Source organism: Pocillopora verrucosa, chromosome 8 (genome assembly GCF_036669915.1).
Source record: "Pocillopora verrucosa isolate sample1 chromosome 8, ASM3666991v2, whole genome shotgun sequence".
Taxonomy (NCBI): domain Eukaryota; kingdom Metazoa; phylum Cnidaria; class Anthozoa; order Scleractinia; family Pocilloporidae; genus Pocillopora; species Pocillopora verrucosa.
In genome coordinates, this window is record NC_089319.1 from 19,320,336 (window position 1) to 19,336,370 (window position 16,035).

The 16,035-nt window shown below is 37.9% G+C and overlaps 2 protein-coding genes across 2 annotated transcripts; one reads left to right on the top strand and one right to left on the bottom strand.

The window, feature by feature from the left end:
* Positions 1-518: 518 nt before the first annotated feature.
* LOC131778096 (uncharacterized) lies at positions 519-1,280 on the top strand. The gene has a single exon (XM_059094481.2). The coding sequence runs from the start codon at positions 519-521 to the stop codon at positions 1,278-1,280; it is 762 nt and encodes a 253-aa protein (XP_058950464.2).
* A 928-nt stretch (positions 1,281-2,208) lies between these two features.
* LOC131778205 (uncharacterized) lies at positions 2,209-8,629 on the bottom strand. Its single transcript, XM_059094590.2, has 3 exons — positions 8,229-8,629; positions 5,057-5,165; positions 2,209-4,267 (listed from the first exon to the last, which is right to left on the bottom strand). Exons 1-3 carry the CDS (start codon positions 8,420-8,422, stop codon positions 3,008-3,010), a joined length of 1,563 nt encoding a protein of 520 aa, XP_058950573.2. The 5' UTR covers positions 8,423-8,629; the 3' UTR covers positions 2,209-3,007.
* Positions 8,630-16,035: the final 7,406 nt, after the last annotated feature.

Genomic DNA, 16,035 nt, shown 5'->3' on the forward strand with positions numbered 1-16,035 from the left:
CGATCAGTATTACCTTACAACAGGGTTTCGGAGCAGAGTGATGTCTGTTATGAATTTTTCTGCAAACGTTGTGCTAAGCATACTAAGTTCTGGCTAAAGTGACAACAGGAAAAAGAGCTTAACACTTTAGTTATTGTACCATGTGTAAAAGACAAAAATAGCTCTTAAAGTATGCACCTGCCTTTGTTTATCAACCAGGGTTTTTCTCTTGATATGAATAGCATTCGATTCCATCCCACCTTCCTTTATTTCATTAACACATTGGACTTAAATACCTTATTACTTGAAATAAAGCAATTGTTAGGGTGAATTTGCATGAAAATATCGCTTTCATAATGACTTTCTATGGGAAATAAACCAGAAGAAGGCCATTCCAATGTAAATACGTCTGTTATTGAGCGGGTCTTTCAGTTTACAAACCGGCGTCGCGAGTAAAAGGCTCGTGTGTGGTAAAAATTAAAGGACTGGAATATTAAACTCTTGAATTCGTACTTTCTTGGTTACTTTGTCACGCCGACATGAATCTATCGCCGATAGGAAGTCAGCTGCAACAGGAGCCACTTTTGCGAGCGAAAAATCTGGGCCGAAGAGTTTCAGTACAAAACAACCAGCTGAACAGTAACTGGGAAAGAGTGAAAAAGTCACTGGAGAAGATTCGACTCTTTTCCGAGAGTAAAATGGAAAAGGACAAAAACGAAATGCTGAAATATCAAGAGAAACTCAGGGGAAGCAGTGGAACGTACCAATTTTACGAGGAAGCATCCAAGGTAATAACAACACCAAGAATCCGAGCAACGAGTTTCACTATGGGTCAAGGGGAAGCCATGAAACAAGAAAATCTGGTAAGAACACGCCAACGGCGTTCATCCATTGCAAGCGAATCGTCAGCTCAAACTAGCACTGTTAGTTCTGAGCAAAAGCGAGTTTTTCGAAGACGAGCAAGTTTATCACTGTTAGATCTTCGGAAGCTGAACGAAGGTTTGGCAGGAAAATCTCGTTTGGAAGATAAATCAAAGCCTTTTCTAAACCCTTTGGAGGAAGAGCCTGCAAGGAGGCGAGGGTCGGTTTTCGAAAACAACGAGGGCGACGACGAACCCATCCGACTCCCGCCGACGGTTCGCTTACCCCCGATTTACCAGATACGACCAACGAAACTATCTACTAGAAATTTTGAAAAGGATTTTGAATACGAGAGAGGGACAAGATCCGGTTCAGATGGCTTAGAAGACTTGAAATACTGTCGATATCTTAGAAACACCAGAAGGAAGAGTATTGCATAACAAGACTAAGTGAGCAATGAGATTTCGCTGAAAGTGATAAGCAATAAACCTTAACCGCCTCTTAGAAAAAGAGATAAGAAAGTGCCGTTTATAAAGTATTTTGTCAACCTCAGGGTATTGAGAGGGTGGAGGAAGCGGTTTTAATAACTTTTTTTTCATACGCGGCTACCTAAGATGTAACAGGCGGTTGTGCCCGAGAAGGGACCGTAAAGCTAAACCCAGACAAGTGCACAAGAACAAGCTCGCAGCTGGCTAAATAGACGATGGTTAAAGGACTTATAGGCAGTGCTAAACCTCCTACAACTGTTTTTTTTTATGTAAAACCTCCTGATAGAGGACTTGAAATATTACGAATCCTTTTCATAAGCGAGGAGGAGAATGTTGTTGCATGCATGATAAGGTTGAGAGAAAAAGAAAATTTCGCAGCAAGCAAGAAAAACACAAAAGAAAAAACTTTGTCCGTCTGTAAAGAGAAGAATATAACGTCCAGTTCATGAAAGGTATTTTTAAAAGTTTTGCTCCAGAAACTCAGGAACTACAAGTCAATTTTTCACTAGAATATAAAAAGCCACGTTGGAAAGCGAAAAGTCTTAGCGTCGAAAATGTACGGTACGGCTAGAAACACCAAAAGCTAGTAAGTAAGATAACAAAGGTGTTATTTTTGGCGTAAAGAAAGTAGTATTTTGAATCTTCCGTAATGACGGCAACCATATCATTTACCCTCTGCCCAAGTTAAGTAAAACTGCATGACTTGCATACGTTCTTCTTAATTGTTTGACTGCATGACTGTACAAAATTGTACAAATGTGAAAAATTTTCAAACCTTTGTTTGTAGGTCGCGGTTTTAGTACAAGTTTTAGACTGCAGATTTTGTTTTCTATAAAGATATGGTAGAAGTAGTTGTGAAAAATGAAGATTTTATTTTTCAATTCGTTTATCAGCGCTTGATGTGATGCTTCTATAAGACACCAATTAGTTAATAATAACGCGTTAAATTTGCTTCTGAAAAAATCTTAATCCGGTAATGGAAACTGGCTTAATTTCAATATTGTCCTCATCGATTATCACTTGTTCTTAAAATATTTAGACAGAATTCTGTTATCATAAAGCTTTTAATTTCACGGTATAATCTTATCTTTGGCTAACTCCAAAATATGAAGCAATTCCACAAAACTTGGTTTTTCGTATTTTCATTCCCCAGAGCGTTATGGCCCATTTGTATTTTCAAGTGAACTACGGTCAGCAAACTTACGTTAAAGCTCTTAATTACAGTAATCTCTTAATAAAGTCTCAAATATTCGATGCAGAAACCATTTCGTAAAGTAATTAGCTATCTCGATATTTTCATGTAAAACTTCTGTCACAAAAGCCCGCCGTCTTTAGTTGTGTAAAAGTGCCAGTGAATACCTTAATAAAATTTTAAAATGTTGATAAAAGTCACTTGATTTATCAGCTTGATCAACTCAGTGAACAAGAGAGAGAAAAATTTCGAATTCATGATCTGTAAGTCTCAATCATGATAGTATAAATATGTGGCTCTTATCTTTATTTACCAAGTAAATTAGGGAGTACTCAGTAACTTAGAACACAAACCAAATTTTCGGAGTGAAATCAAGAAGGCCGGAGCTCGTCAGGGGGGTGGGGAGGGGTGAATTGTCTCATCAGAGAGCACAGTGTCTCTTCCCCGCCCCTTCTTTCCACCGTAATGGCTAAGCATGTTTAGCGTATTATGGCGCTAAATGTGCTTGCGAATCGGATAAGTGCGAGGAAGAAAATGGATTTTTAAAGCTCCTCCGCCATTTCCTCGAGAAATTCCAGCCCATTGCATGAATAGACTCGTCCTCGGATTCTTCATTACCCCCGTGTGTTATGGCTACCTGGACGTTTTTGAGCCGAGAATTAGCATCGATCTCGTTCTCGGGCGAGAAATCGTTCTCCTTATGGTCATAACACGCGCAATGAAGAACACAAAGCCGGTATACTTGTAACGCCAGGACTAGCGCATTTTTTGCGGTCAAGAAAATCACCATGTACTCGTATGCGTCATATTGGGCGATTATGAATAAACGAAAGGTAAGGAATGGTCCGTCTTGCATGAATAGAGACATAAGAATCCCTAACAGTTCTATTGTAATGCGTGACTTTTTTGTTTCTTCCTCCTCTGAGGAATCAGCCTCTATATCGACATTTGTCTCCAGTGCATCTGAACTGGCTCGTGCAGATTTTTCCTTGGAGCGAATCGTGTCCTCCTGGAGCCCTTTCAAGTCAAGCCTGAGATTCGGTGACGTAATTGATGTCGTCATATTTCCCGTCGGGCCTTTCGGTCTCATTTGTCCCACATCTAAGGAAAAGCGCCCGGGTCCTCTCGATTGCCCATTTAAAATGCCTTCTTGGGCGTGGTTCGTGTTAGGCCCGGGATAATCATTGCCCCTTACATGAGGCTGATATGAATTTCGCCGAAAATCTGGCAGATAACCAGCTGGTAATCCACGTGAATAGTTATGTGACATCAGTAGAATGTCACGTGACATTCTCTTGGCAGCAATGGCTTGCCTAAAGTCTATTGACGTCATTGAAGCTCTGTTTGGCATATCCATCTCCTCTTCATACGGCGCAATTGCTCTTTTCCCCCGCAAAGTTTTACCGATATTTTTTGCTGTCTTTTTCTCGTCCGACCCTTCATCTTCGATGTCAAGTTTTAACATGGTGTTGAATGGAAACTGCATCAAACTCCAAGTCCATAGGCAAAGAATTGTCACTATGAGCGTCTGAGAAGATTTCACGAAGCTCAGTTTAAGAATGTCGAAGAACTCGATGATATCTGCGCACATGGCTAGGTTGACAAGGAGGAGCTGTGAGAGGGAGTCCTTTGTCATGCCTCGTGCTGTAGGGAGCAGCCAGCGGCCTAGAATCATCATCAACATGGTTGTCTGTTCTATAAGATCTGTCCACCTCTCTGCTGAAACTATCAGCACGTTCGAATCAAGCTGCAAAAGAACAGAAATAATCATTTGTTGATTAGCAGTTGGGTGTGGTGTGGTCAGTTTCTGTCTTTGTTCTAGTGGGTCACTTGAACCAAACCGCCTCTTTACGAGCCGGTCATCATTTATCAACTGGGGGGAGGAGTGGGTTGGAGGGTTTCGGTTTTATCACCAAAAAATTTACAAGATCCCTCCATAAGGTTCTGTAATATTTCTGACCCCCCCTCCCCCCCTCCTACTCATGGGCAGTCAATTGGCAGTACATTTTGTATACTCCTCCCTTTATACTCTATCGGCGACGAGTGATCCCCTCTCGGTTCCTTCTCAAAAACCAAGTGATCCTCCCCGGAATTCCACACCCCCCCCCTCCTCCTTAGGCGAGAAAAAATGGCTGGTCCCCCCAGGATTTCCTTATGTTTTTCAGTCTCTTCCTGATGAAATAAAGGACTGCTCCTCCCTGAGGTCATTCATCGACAAAACTAGGAAAACGATCTTACTGTGCTACATTAGCTTTGTATCCACTGCAATTCTATTATTATTTACATGGCAATTTTGTTAGTTTCTAATTTTTTTGGTTTCTTTTTTTTTTTTGTTTTTTGTTTTTTTGTTTTTTTTTGTTTTGCTTTTTTTTACGAGGGCCACGTGTAGTGATATTTTGTGCTACCCTCACTGAACAAAGGTTATGATAATAATGATTATTATCATTATTATTATTATTATTATTATTGTTATTATTATTATCATTATTATTCTCATTCGTTCTACAACCGGGAGTGATATCATAGAATCTTCTACCTTGTCACTGGTCAAATTGCCATTTTTTCTCGCCTCCAGAAGATGAAATTCCAAGATCCATGCACAGGGGATGATTCCAATCAGGTGACAAAAAATTGAAGGAGAAAACCTAAGAGATGATACACAATATAAGCGACATTTAGTAAATGGTACGGTACGATTTCAAATAATGAAAAGCCCAGAAGAGGGATTATCTCATTTAGCCAACATGGGTATAAGATTCTTCGACCTCGAACTCATTTTGCGTTTATCAAATTAGTAAAAATGAGAACAACGAGAAATGACAAATGCAAATTAATACCAGAAGTCAATCGATAATTATCTCTCTCAATTCTTTCATTATCTCTTATATCCAGCATGAGAAAATCGAGTCAAATTTTAGTTGTTGTAATCTGATCTTTTTTCAAGTGGAAATTCACTTGTATGATAATACAAATTGGGAGGAAAACACTAAAACATGTCTAGCATACTACTTAACATTGTCGCCGAATCCACTGTTCGAGTGAATCATGGATAGGAAATCAGTCGCTACAAAAATAAATATTTTTCTTTTCAAGTAAAAATAATTAAGTTATCGAGTAAAGTTTAGATTGATTTCGATTATCAAAGGAAGTAAGACTTTATGTTTAACCCGAGGCAACATCTTGTGGATGATCAGGAAAAAATACGTGAAACTGTGTAGTTTTTCTTAGTAAAAGCAAGTCATGTGAACTTTTTCTTGGTTTATCCAAAGTGCATTTACCGCGGATCCCCGATATATTGAAATCAGTCCTCTATAAATTAAACCGAGAAATTTCGGAATTCTACACTACAATTTGCCGATAAGCGGGATTTATAAAATCCCCGAATCTGCTTAAAATCGATGAATTGAATTAAGGCCAAGTCACACGCTGCCAATCGCCATTTTCCACACTTGCTCTTGCTTACAGTAATATTTACTCTGAAAGAAATGAAAGGTGAAAAAAAATGTTGATGCGCGCGGAAATTTAGATAAGTGATTTCAAAGCTGGAAATGGAAAAGATTCCGAAAGCAACCTCCCGCTGGGAACCTGTGAAAGTGTTGATAGTCAAATTTAGGAAGTCATTTCTTGTATATTTTCATTGTTTGTTTTCTCTCATAATTGATACTGAAAGGTTTTATTGCAGTCGGGTAGACCCTAGATAGATAGGCAAGATGAATCAGAGATTCTCGGCTTCTCAAGAGTAATTTCTTTTGTCTGCAGATTTTCTCATTATTTCGGTATAGTAAACATCAATAATCCGTTATAAAATGCGGGGAAGATGAAGAGGCGGAGACGATTTTTTCATTTTCTTCTTGTCAAGGCCAGCATCATACATACGTGTTAATGTTCATGCAGCTTTTTTCGAAGTTTCAAATTGGAGTTAAGCGTCTAAGTAGTAAAACAAATTGCACTTTTTACAAGTGATTTTAATGAGAAATATTTAAAACCTGATCTTAATTAACTTGCAAAATTTTTGGAACCTTCATATTTTTCATGCTAAACCTAAATATGTGATTGTTACAAACAGTTTTGAATATTTAAAAAAAAATGATGAAAGTATCCAGAATATTGCCTTAATTAAAATACTGAAAAAGAGTTGATTTCAGCCCCGTTTTGATATTTGCTGGATCATGCGTTCCTTACATAATTTCTTTCCAGGTAAACAAAAAATCATACCTTCATTTTAAGAGATTTTTTGAGAACGAGCTATGTCATGTTAATTAAGGAAGGTGAAGACAACCATTTTCAACGAGTTTCTTTAATTACGCCTCAGCTTGCAACAGTTTGTCGGCTGCTAATAAAATAAAATGGGATATTTCTTAATTCTCCGTTTTTCCTTTTTGAAAAACGAGTGAATCGTTGTCAATGGAAAGTTCTTAAATAGGGGTTTTTTTCTTTTCGAAGCTGGATCACAATTAAGCGCAAATATCAGCTGTCAAGGAGTTGAAAAAGAGCCATTTTTTAGCTGAGAAACTTTCTTTTTAACACGTTATCGAGTGCTTTCCAGTATAGGACCTTTTTAATTTAGTTGCCCTCAAACAACACACAAAAGACTCACTTAAGCCTGAGTGAAAGCTTACTGAAAATTAAATGATATTCTGGGATTTCCTGTACACTGCACTTCGATTTAAAACACCTGCAATGGCCGGATTTGTGGACGAAAACGTTCTATATCCTAGTTAGGATAAAGGTAAGATTCCAAATGAAACTGAAATTGTGAAAAATCTGTCCGCTATAGCATAATAATGATAAGGTTGTCATTGCAAAATATCCAGACTTGAAATGACTCTCTTCGTTTTTTCAAAATTGAGCAGTTTTTTGTATCGTAAATTGTTATCGCTTTGGCGCAAGAACCCTTATTTGTAATATTTCATAACAACGATTTCACGCCTACTTTGTTCTGAAGGTTGTTAATTATCAGTGCGCTAGAATTTGAAAGACAATAGCGTAATTTAACTTTTATGGTACAGAATTCTTCAGCCGGCAATTAACGCAACGTACATAGCTAATTTAAAGACAAAAGATTTCGAAGACTGTTGGCTGGAAATGCCACATCTGTCTTGAATTTGGATAAAACTGTTTCAAGAAATCAAATTGAAAATAAATATATCTGTGAATATTGCATAAATTATGCTAGTAATCATGAAGTTTTCCTAAGCATTCAAAATTGTTCCTTCTGTCGAATGGAAAATTGTGAGAAAGGTGTATAGCTGGGAAGTTTGCCATATGAAATAACGTGGTATTTCTAATTGTTTTCGTTTCTCTTGCCATCTTACGTTAGATTTGTGAACATATGCTGCAGAATCTTATATCATTTTGTCAAAACAAACCAAGAAGAACGTAATTTGAAATAAACAAAACATATGGCGCCTGAGGATTCACCATGTTATGAAGTTAAGGGACTGAAGAGGTTCGCTGGCCTAAATTCTCCAACAATTTTTCTTCCTATGCCGAGCAGTGTTCAAATTCAAGTTCGTTCTAAATTATTACTAGTCTCTCGTGCGCCAAATACATCGACTTGTTTAAGTTTTTCCTGACCAAAACAACTTTTTCCCAAGGTAACGTTTCAGTTATAAACCAGAGCTTTAGTTAAAGTCCCGAGTCCGTTATTAGCGACCACTAGCGACCAAATAATGATAATGATAAAGACAAATCAATGTTCTTCTTACCATTTGAATTCTTGTCCCCCTCGGTAGAACACAGAGAACAGCGTTTCCAGAAATAGCAATCCTTCGAAAAATGCCAGATTCCATAATTTTGTATTGCGTGTCAGTTGCACGACCCACCAAACAGACACGATAATATGGCCGGCAAAAATAGATCGAGTGAGCAGAGCTTTCACGATGAAGGAGGCAGACGACATCGAATTTGCTTGATGTTTATAAATTCTTGGTTGAGTTTTAAACGTTTCAAACCAAAGTAAACGCTCGCTTTCCGCTATTGAAACTGCAAATATTGCTTCTTCTAGTTTTCAGGTTCGTCCTCAAAGCACATTTTTGGTCGGTTCGATCTGAAAGTCACCAAAACGTGGAGAAAAAAAACGCCGTGTTTGAAAGCCAGCTTAGTTTTAAAGAGGTGTTTTCGGCCTTGAGGAAAGTTGTGTATTGTGACTCACCCGCGTACGTCTCTCATTCTAAGTGACACTGTCCTCGAAGACGTATGTAAACTTCGTTATGTGACATTTCCACTTCAAATCAGAATTGGTTGTAAGTCAAAGAATAGAATGGGTCATTATCCTTCACAGTGTCAGATTGATAAAGCCTTGGCATTATCACTGGACGAAGTGTCTGATCAGGGTCGTCTTTCGGAAAGATATAACGCATTTGGGATTTTAATAAAGTAAATGACTACGATGTTTCCATTGTTACATTAAACGAAACGGTCAAACGTCAGATGCGCGGTCCGATCCATGACAGCTAGAGATCATCTCTGTGGCATGGAAATCTTTAATTCATTTTTTTAATTATTGTAACGAATGTAGATTTGCGATATTTAGAATGCATTTAGACAGAACCTGAAAGATCCTGCCCGATAACCGGGTCATTATCTCTCATTTTAATTTATTACGTTTGTTGCCGAGGTGTGCAGTAAAAGATAAATGTTATTTGCAAATGTACTGGCGTTTTTGACAAAGATCTATAGAGAAGCTCATTGTAAAAGATTGTCTTGAACATAGGAGAAGCGCGCCCCGATTGGCTGTCAGAGACTCAAGGCTGTTTTTGTGTACAGTCCTCGAGAAATCAAAGAGGCAAGAGCAATCAATTCAAGATTTTTTGTCGAGACTTGAGCGAAAAAGCAAACAATCGGCTCCACTTCCGCTGATGAAGTGTAAATAAATTCTTACTTCGGATACGCTACTTGTCGTAGATCTTTCTTGAATATTTATACAGCTTGTGCCTATCGCTTTTAGAAATCTACCGGTAATCAATATATTCTCGAACTTTTCACCTGAATTCTCTTGGAAAAATTGGATCTTTTATCACATTTTCCGTTCCTTGACAACGGGAATTAGTTGTTGAATTTAGGCGCAAGATCCTGCATGAAAACTTGCTCGCGCTTACACTTATGCATATGGCACAAGAGAGTTTCATAAATCGTGCCCACCAGGGGTTTGTATGTAAAATTAATTGATAGTAATTTATGAGTCTAGCACAGAATATTACTCCTTATTTAAAGTGGCCGAAAAAGATTATGAGCAGATACAAAAAAGATATTTTTCCGGATCTTAAAAAAATTTTGCTGTGTACAATGGGTAGTATCTTAGCGCATACAAATCAGATTTACTGAAATAATTTCATTTTTTAATTACCACACCCGTTTTCCGGATCTGGAAAAACTTAGGAAGTCTGTTATATAAATGACATATGTAACGGACAACATAAAATAATAAAATGTCATGAAATTTATGATATAAAATATATGTATATTGAAGTGTCTGTTTGCGTCTGTTCTTCCCCTTTTTTCTGGAGAAATAATCAAAGAGCTCCTGTAGAGAAATTAAAAAAAGGAACCACTTCTAGAGAGCCTACGATCGGTCCCAGGGTCTCTCCTCTTTTCTTCCACTAAAAAACTTGGGGACGAGCTACTCGTGCGCAGATTTGCAAGGAAAAGCCAAACCGTTCTTTACTGGTTGATCTCTCAGCTGAAGGCGTAATAGAGTTGAACTTACATGAACGGACAGCTCTCCCTCCACATAAACACTTATAAACAATGGTGAAACAGTTTACTTTAATTTGTGTCTGGTATTCAAACTAAAGACCTAAAAAGAAATTTAGCGAAGCATGAAAAATTGCGTCATAAATTGCGAAGTTAATTTGCTGGATGCATTTTAATTAGGAGCAGGGATGTTTACTGTTTCCTGACAGTATTGCTTCTTGTTATTCAAATGTGGAAATTTTTTAACAAAATTTTTCTCGTTGTTTGTGGTCAGTAGAAATTTTGCTTACCACAACCTTAACAATAGGTGTCGGAACTTGAAATACCATTTAATTATTGATTTAAATTAAAAGCTATGAATAGACCCGTGAGAAAAAAAAAAAAAATTGGTTGTGCAAGTCTGCAAAACTATGGGAAAGAACATCTGTTTAAAAGTTTTCGAAGCAAGACATAAATTTCGAGAAAACTCTATGACTATGTCTAAAATACATATTCCCGATTCTATAGAACGAATTGTTTCGATAACTGTATCATAGAAGTTACTGGCAACTTAGATTTAACGCTCCTTTGGCATTGTATTCATTAAACACCTGGGGAGCTTGGAGATTGGAACTGCTTTACATAACTCATTTTATTCTATCAAACCAGCCTGCATCAATTCAAAGCGTCAAATACGGCTCTTTCTTTCTTCTCTGGTTATCAGAGACGACAGAATTTTGATCTCTTAATGTTTTTTACATTTTGTAATAATTTCCAACTAGTCTCGCTTTTGGGGATTAAGGCTTATGCATTTTTTTGTACATATGACCGTGTTCATAAGTATATGGTGGTACTTTTAAAATACAGCGCCTTTATTGTTTAATTCATTCAGATGTGTTTTATCTACATCTGTTGCTTGGAATTGCCACGTCTTGCTCCAGATTCTTCCTAATTTCCCCTGCTTTGAACGTCTGCTTGAATGCCTTCGGTAAAAAAATTGAACCTCCCAATGTAATAACTACAATGGCAAAGCTACAGCTAGGCGACTAAAACATAAAACATATCAGTAGGTCAGGACCTCAGTAACAAAGAAGGAAAATGTTTCTTTGTTTATTAGTACAAATATATCCACTAAGTGCGGGTATTTGTTTTAAAATCTATAGCCTCACTCAGCATGAAATATGATTAGTCGTAATTTTGGCTTATTTTACTGCTTTGAGACTTTTTATCAAGAAACATGGGTGACGTGTGAACGCGTTTTATTATCTTAGAGAGCCGCCCTGACTTTTACTAAGTATTACCAGTTATCGTTCGGTCAGATTGAATCTTATAGACCGGTTATCCGGACGCGACCCGATTCGAATCTTCTCTATTTTAACTGAGAAGAATTATTTTACTGTAGATCCAGAATGGAAAGAAGAAATAGCTATTCCAGGCCTTTTCTTAGACCTACAACAGCTTCCCGTGTAGCTGAAGTAAGAAACATGCGGGAAAGTCTGCTACTGGCAAAAGCCAGCCAAGGGTTTGCCACTGAAACGGACATAACGCTTAAAAATATTTTCAGAGAGAGAGCCAAGGCTATCGCGTATCTGCAACAACTTTACGAACGAAGGTATGGTTTGTTGAACGCGAAGAGCGATGGCTTTAAAATCCAAAGTAACGCGGAAACGAACAGTTTTCAGTCGAGGAGCGAAGAGAAAGGTGAGGTGAAAGCTCCAAGAGTACGACGAGTAAGCCTGGATGTCAATAAGACAGACGAAACGAAGAAAAGAATTCAAGAATTTTTAACACGAGAATTACCGGGACAAAGTGGACAGTCTAAAGACACCCAAAGAGAAAAATCGAAAGTAGAAAACGCCGGAAATGTCTTTGGAGAGGAAGGATTTAATTTAGACGCTCTTTTTGATACGAAAGGCTCTGAAAGTCACGGAAAAGAGAAAGTTACTTCTAAAGCTCCTTTCCGGGTTCGTTCGCGAGTCTCTGGTATATGCCTCTCACATTGTCACTCTCATTTGCCTTCTGCAAACAACATGGCAAAAATGCAAAGGAAATTTTCAGAACCTTTATTTCCAGTGAGATCTCCTTGTATCCTTAGGGAGAGCCCGCATCGAAATCTTAGCTCTCCGCTTGTAGTTAGTCAGATATCACAGAGACTTACCAAACTTGATAATGTCACGAACTCTCATCGACCCTTAACGGCGAGAGAAAAAACATCCACAGACAAAATTGTGGTGAAGAGAAGGTGCCTTACTCCAATGCCGACAGAAAAGCATAGTTTTTGATTTGACTCTGGTACTAGAAAATTCTGTCAGGCATACTTGGACATGTTTTGTACGGAAAATAAGTATTTGGGCTTCCTGTGGAGAGACTCAGACAGCGGTCGTCGTATATCTTTTCTAGGCTGGTTTTAAGTTTTCTGGCTTAACTTCGTGGTCTCTAGGGACTGGGGAAGAGAATAAGTCATTTACGGACCTCTGAAGCAAAAAAAGCGCAATATTATATTCTTTCTCGATGGTCGAAGCAGTTGTGGAAAGACTTTTGAGAGAGGCACAAATATGGCCAGCTATTAAACTGTCTCATGGCCAATACACTCGAGTCATAAACAAAAGCTTGAGACTATCGCTCCGTTTCCACTTTGAAAGCGCAAGTTAAGGCCACTGCATAAATTGGCAGTAATGTTTTCAATGACAATTTTGGCATCAAATATTTCATTACAACCATCAGAGCGTTTTTCGACCTTTTTCAACTGAGTTTCAAATCTCGAGAGCCAGTCTTACATAAATCAATATAACGAATAGGCAGTTTAAAACTGTATGTGGCCACTCACTGTTCCTCTATACTCTAGTCTCCAATAATAATTAAACTATCCTTTTAATTTTGCTTGTTATTTATAAATTATTTTCTTATTTCGTTGCAATTAAATTTTTGTGAGACTTTTGTTTTATACAACAAGGCATTCCGTGTCGTCTCTTCGAAGAAAAAAAATTTCGTTTAAGTTTTCATTATGCGCCAATCACACCTTTTATGATATTTCTGCAAGGAAAAGCTTTGGTTTTTTTGCGCGCCACCCTGAAATTATTGTGGGGTGTTTATCGTCTTTTGCAGTACTCCGAAACAAACAATAAGTAGCACCGGGAAACTTCAATTGGGTCAAGAACGGAATTCTAAAGTCACTATCACTTACGGCTCACTCATCTCAACGGCGTAATTGGCTTCGCCAACACCTGTAGGTGGCAGTAGCGACAAAAACAGGCGACGAGAACATAATACAAATAAACAGAAATTGCATCAAGCGCGGGAAAACGCGAGTGACCGGGTTGAGATTGATCGTGTCTTTGCATTTTATTAGCTAAACGGATGGTGAGAGTTTTTTAAATCAACTGATGGCTCCTACTTGGAAATTCTCCTCGAAATCTGTTTCTGCGGCAATTTTTTCATTATTAAAAGACTAGAACAGTTAAATATTTCATGTGACCACATGGCTGTTCTTGTATCATTGTTAGAGTTGTGAATTTGTCTTGAGTTTAAACTCGAAGATTCCCAGCGAGCACAAATCTAAATTGAAGAATGTTTTAGCCTGTCATCTCTCAATTATGAATAAAATAGATCATTGTTTCATTTTCGTCAGTGATGCTTTCGCGTTTGACAAAGTTTAAGTTAAAATTTAACATGCACTTTAATTTTTTTCAGCGTTTAGTAACCAAATGGTATTAGCATCTGTGATCTTCGAGAATCTTCCTGCAGCTTCATTTGTCATTCTTTGGCTGTCAGTGGTCTTTAATTACTGGTGTAATCGTATTGGCGCCTCGCCAGCTCTTTGAATACTTCTGAAAAGCCTGCTGTTTCAATTTATTCTAAATACCTCTTCTGGAGTTTCCGAATTCAAACATTTCGGAGTTGCTTCATCACGTCGTGGCATTTCATAGCGGGCCTATCCGATATATGATGTAAACTGCTCTCATGGTTCAATCGATTCTTAATCATTTTACAATAAAATTAACAGCTGGAATTGACGTCATTAATAAGGGAAAAGGTCAAGGGTCACAACATGTCTGAACTTGAAATTTGCAATTTAACTTAAGGTAGCTGAGTTTAATTTGTTAAGCCGGAATTACACCCAGTTGTGGTTAGCAAAAATCTAATTTGTTAAAAACGCATGTAGAGTAATCACACCGTGCTAAATCAACTTTTTAAAACTTTTTTATCACCCACAAATTAGATAAGTATCACGAAATACGATATGGTCTAATAACTACTGTCCCACAGTTTGATTGAGTAGTTTCTATTTAAAATAGTGTTTATAACTGACTAAAAACTGCAAATCTTAAAATAGCAATTCATCCAGAATTTTCTTTAACAAAACAAAGTACAGTGCGTTCATCAATGCTTTTTTGTCCTTAAATGCACTCTTTTTCCTAGGCCGTTCAAAATTACGACCAGATGATATATGAACTACCAAAACTTATAAGAAAATTCAGTGATTGGTTAAAAAAGGGCGAAAGGATTGATCGACACTTTGAACAACTTTTTGGACTCACAGACTCAGTAGTTCTCACCACGATGGCATTAATGTTTTACGTCATTCCTCGCAGCGGGATGATGAGAATTGACGTCAATAGTCTTTCACGCCTCATTTATCACAACAGCCTACCATGCCTTGCAATAAGAGGCATGCTGAGCTTTCGGTTAGAGCTTTTTTCAAAGTTGCATGGAAACTTCATACCAAATCCAGTTTCTGAAAATCTTCTTCCAATTTCAGGCAGGTTTATGGGGGGTAAATTTAGTTCCTGAGAATGACAAAAGCATATCCCTGATGTTCTTGAGCGAACTTTAAAAGGATTTTTAACAGAAACATTCGTTTTCTCCACATCTTTAGCACTTTCGTCTTCAGAGTGTCTTAAAGTGGTTGCTTGAAATGGTTGTACGTCGGAACTTAAATTTTCTTTTTCAAATCCATCTTCGAAATTCTGTCCATTCAACTCAGAGCTATCTTCTAAATTTTTGGACGCCCTGCTTGGGAAATCTCGTACTAAAGACTCTTGTATTGGTTCTTGCGCTTCTTCTCTGTGATTAAGGACCCGACTAAGTTGTCTTCCACCATGAGTTTTCACTGGAATTTTTGTGTCATTTCCAGCTACGAAACCATTCCTCCAGTCTAGAGCAAGCCTTCCGTTTTCCCTACGCTGAAAATGCAGCATTCCAGGGCTACTTCGGTGGATCTTTTTCAAAAAGGCATTAGTTTTGGCCTTCTCTCTGAAAAAGTTTTTCAGTGTCCAGTCTTTTTCGCACGACAATCCTCTGCTGGTTTGCACAAGCAGCCGAGTTTCACGCTTGTTTTTTGCATCAGCGATTCGAGATGCTGTTGTTGGAGCATATATACTCCTAGAATAACTATTTCTCCTTTGCATCGCGGAATTAAATGAATATCTCTTATTGGTTACTGACAACGTTTAAACCACGAACCTTTAAGTGTGTGTGACCTGTCAAGACAACGTTCAGAGGTTCAACTGTGGAATATTCAAGTCTTATGCCTACTTTGTTCCGTAAAGAATATGGCTATAATAAGAAACGGTATTTTCACGCTGCTAAAAATAACGAAAAAATCTCCCCTGTGAACCAAAGTATGTTCGTCTTTGTTTGAACACAAAAACCCTTATTGTGTAGTCATTTTGTCTTATGTGCGTCATTGGCAATCTTTGAATTTTGGAACTGATAACAGGAATGAATGGAGTCCAGTTCATTTTGTAATCACACGAGTGATTAACAAAATTGGACGACCGCGAAGCGTGAGTCCATTTTGTTACTTAGAGTTTGATTACAGACATAATTGGACGACAAGAT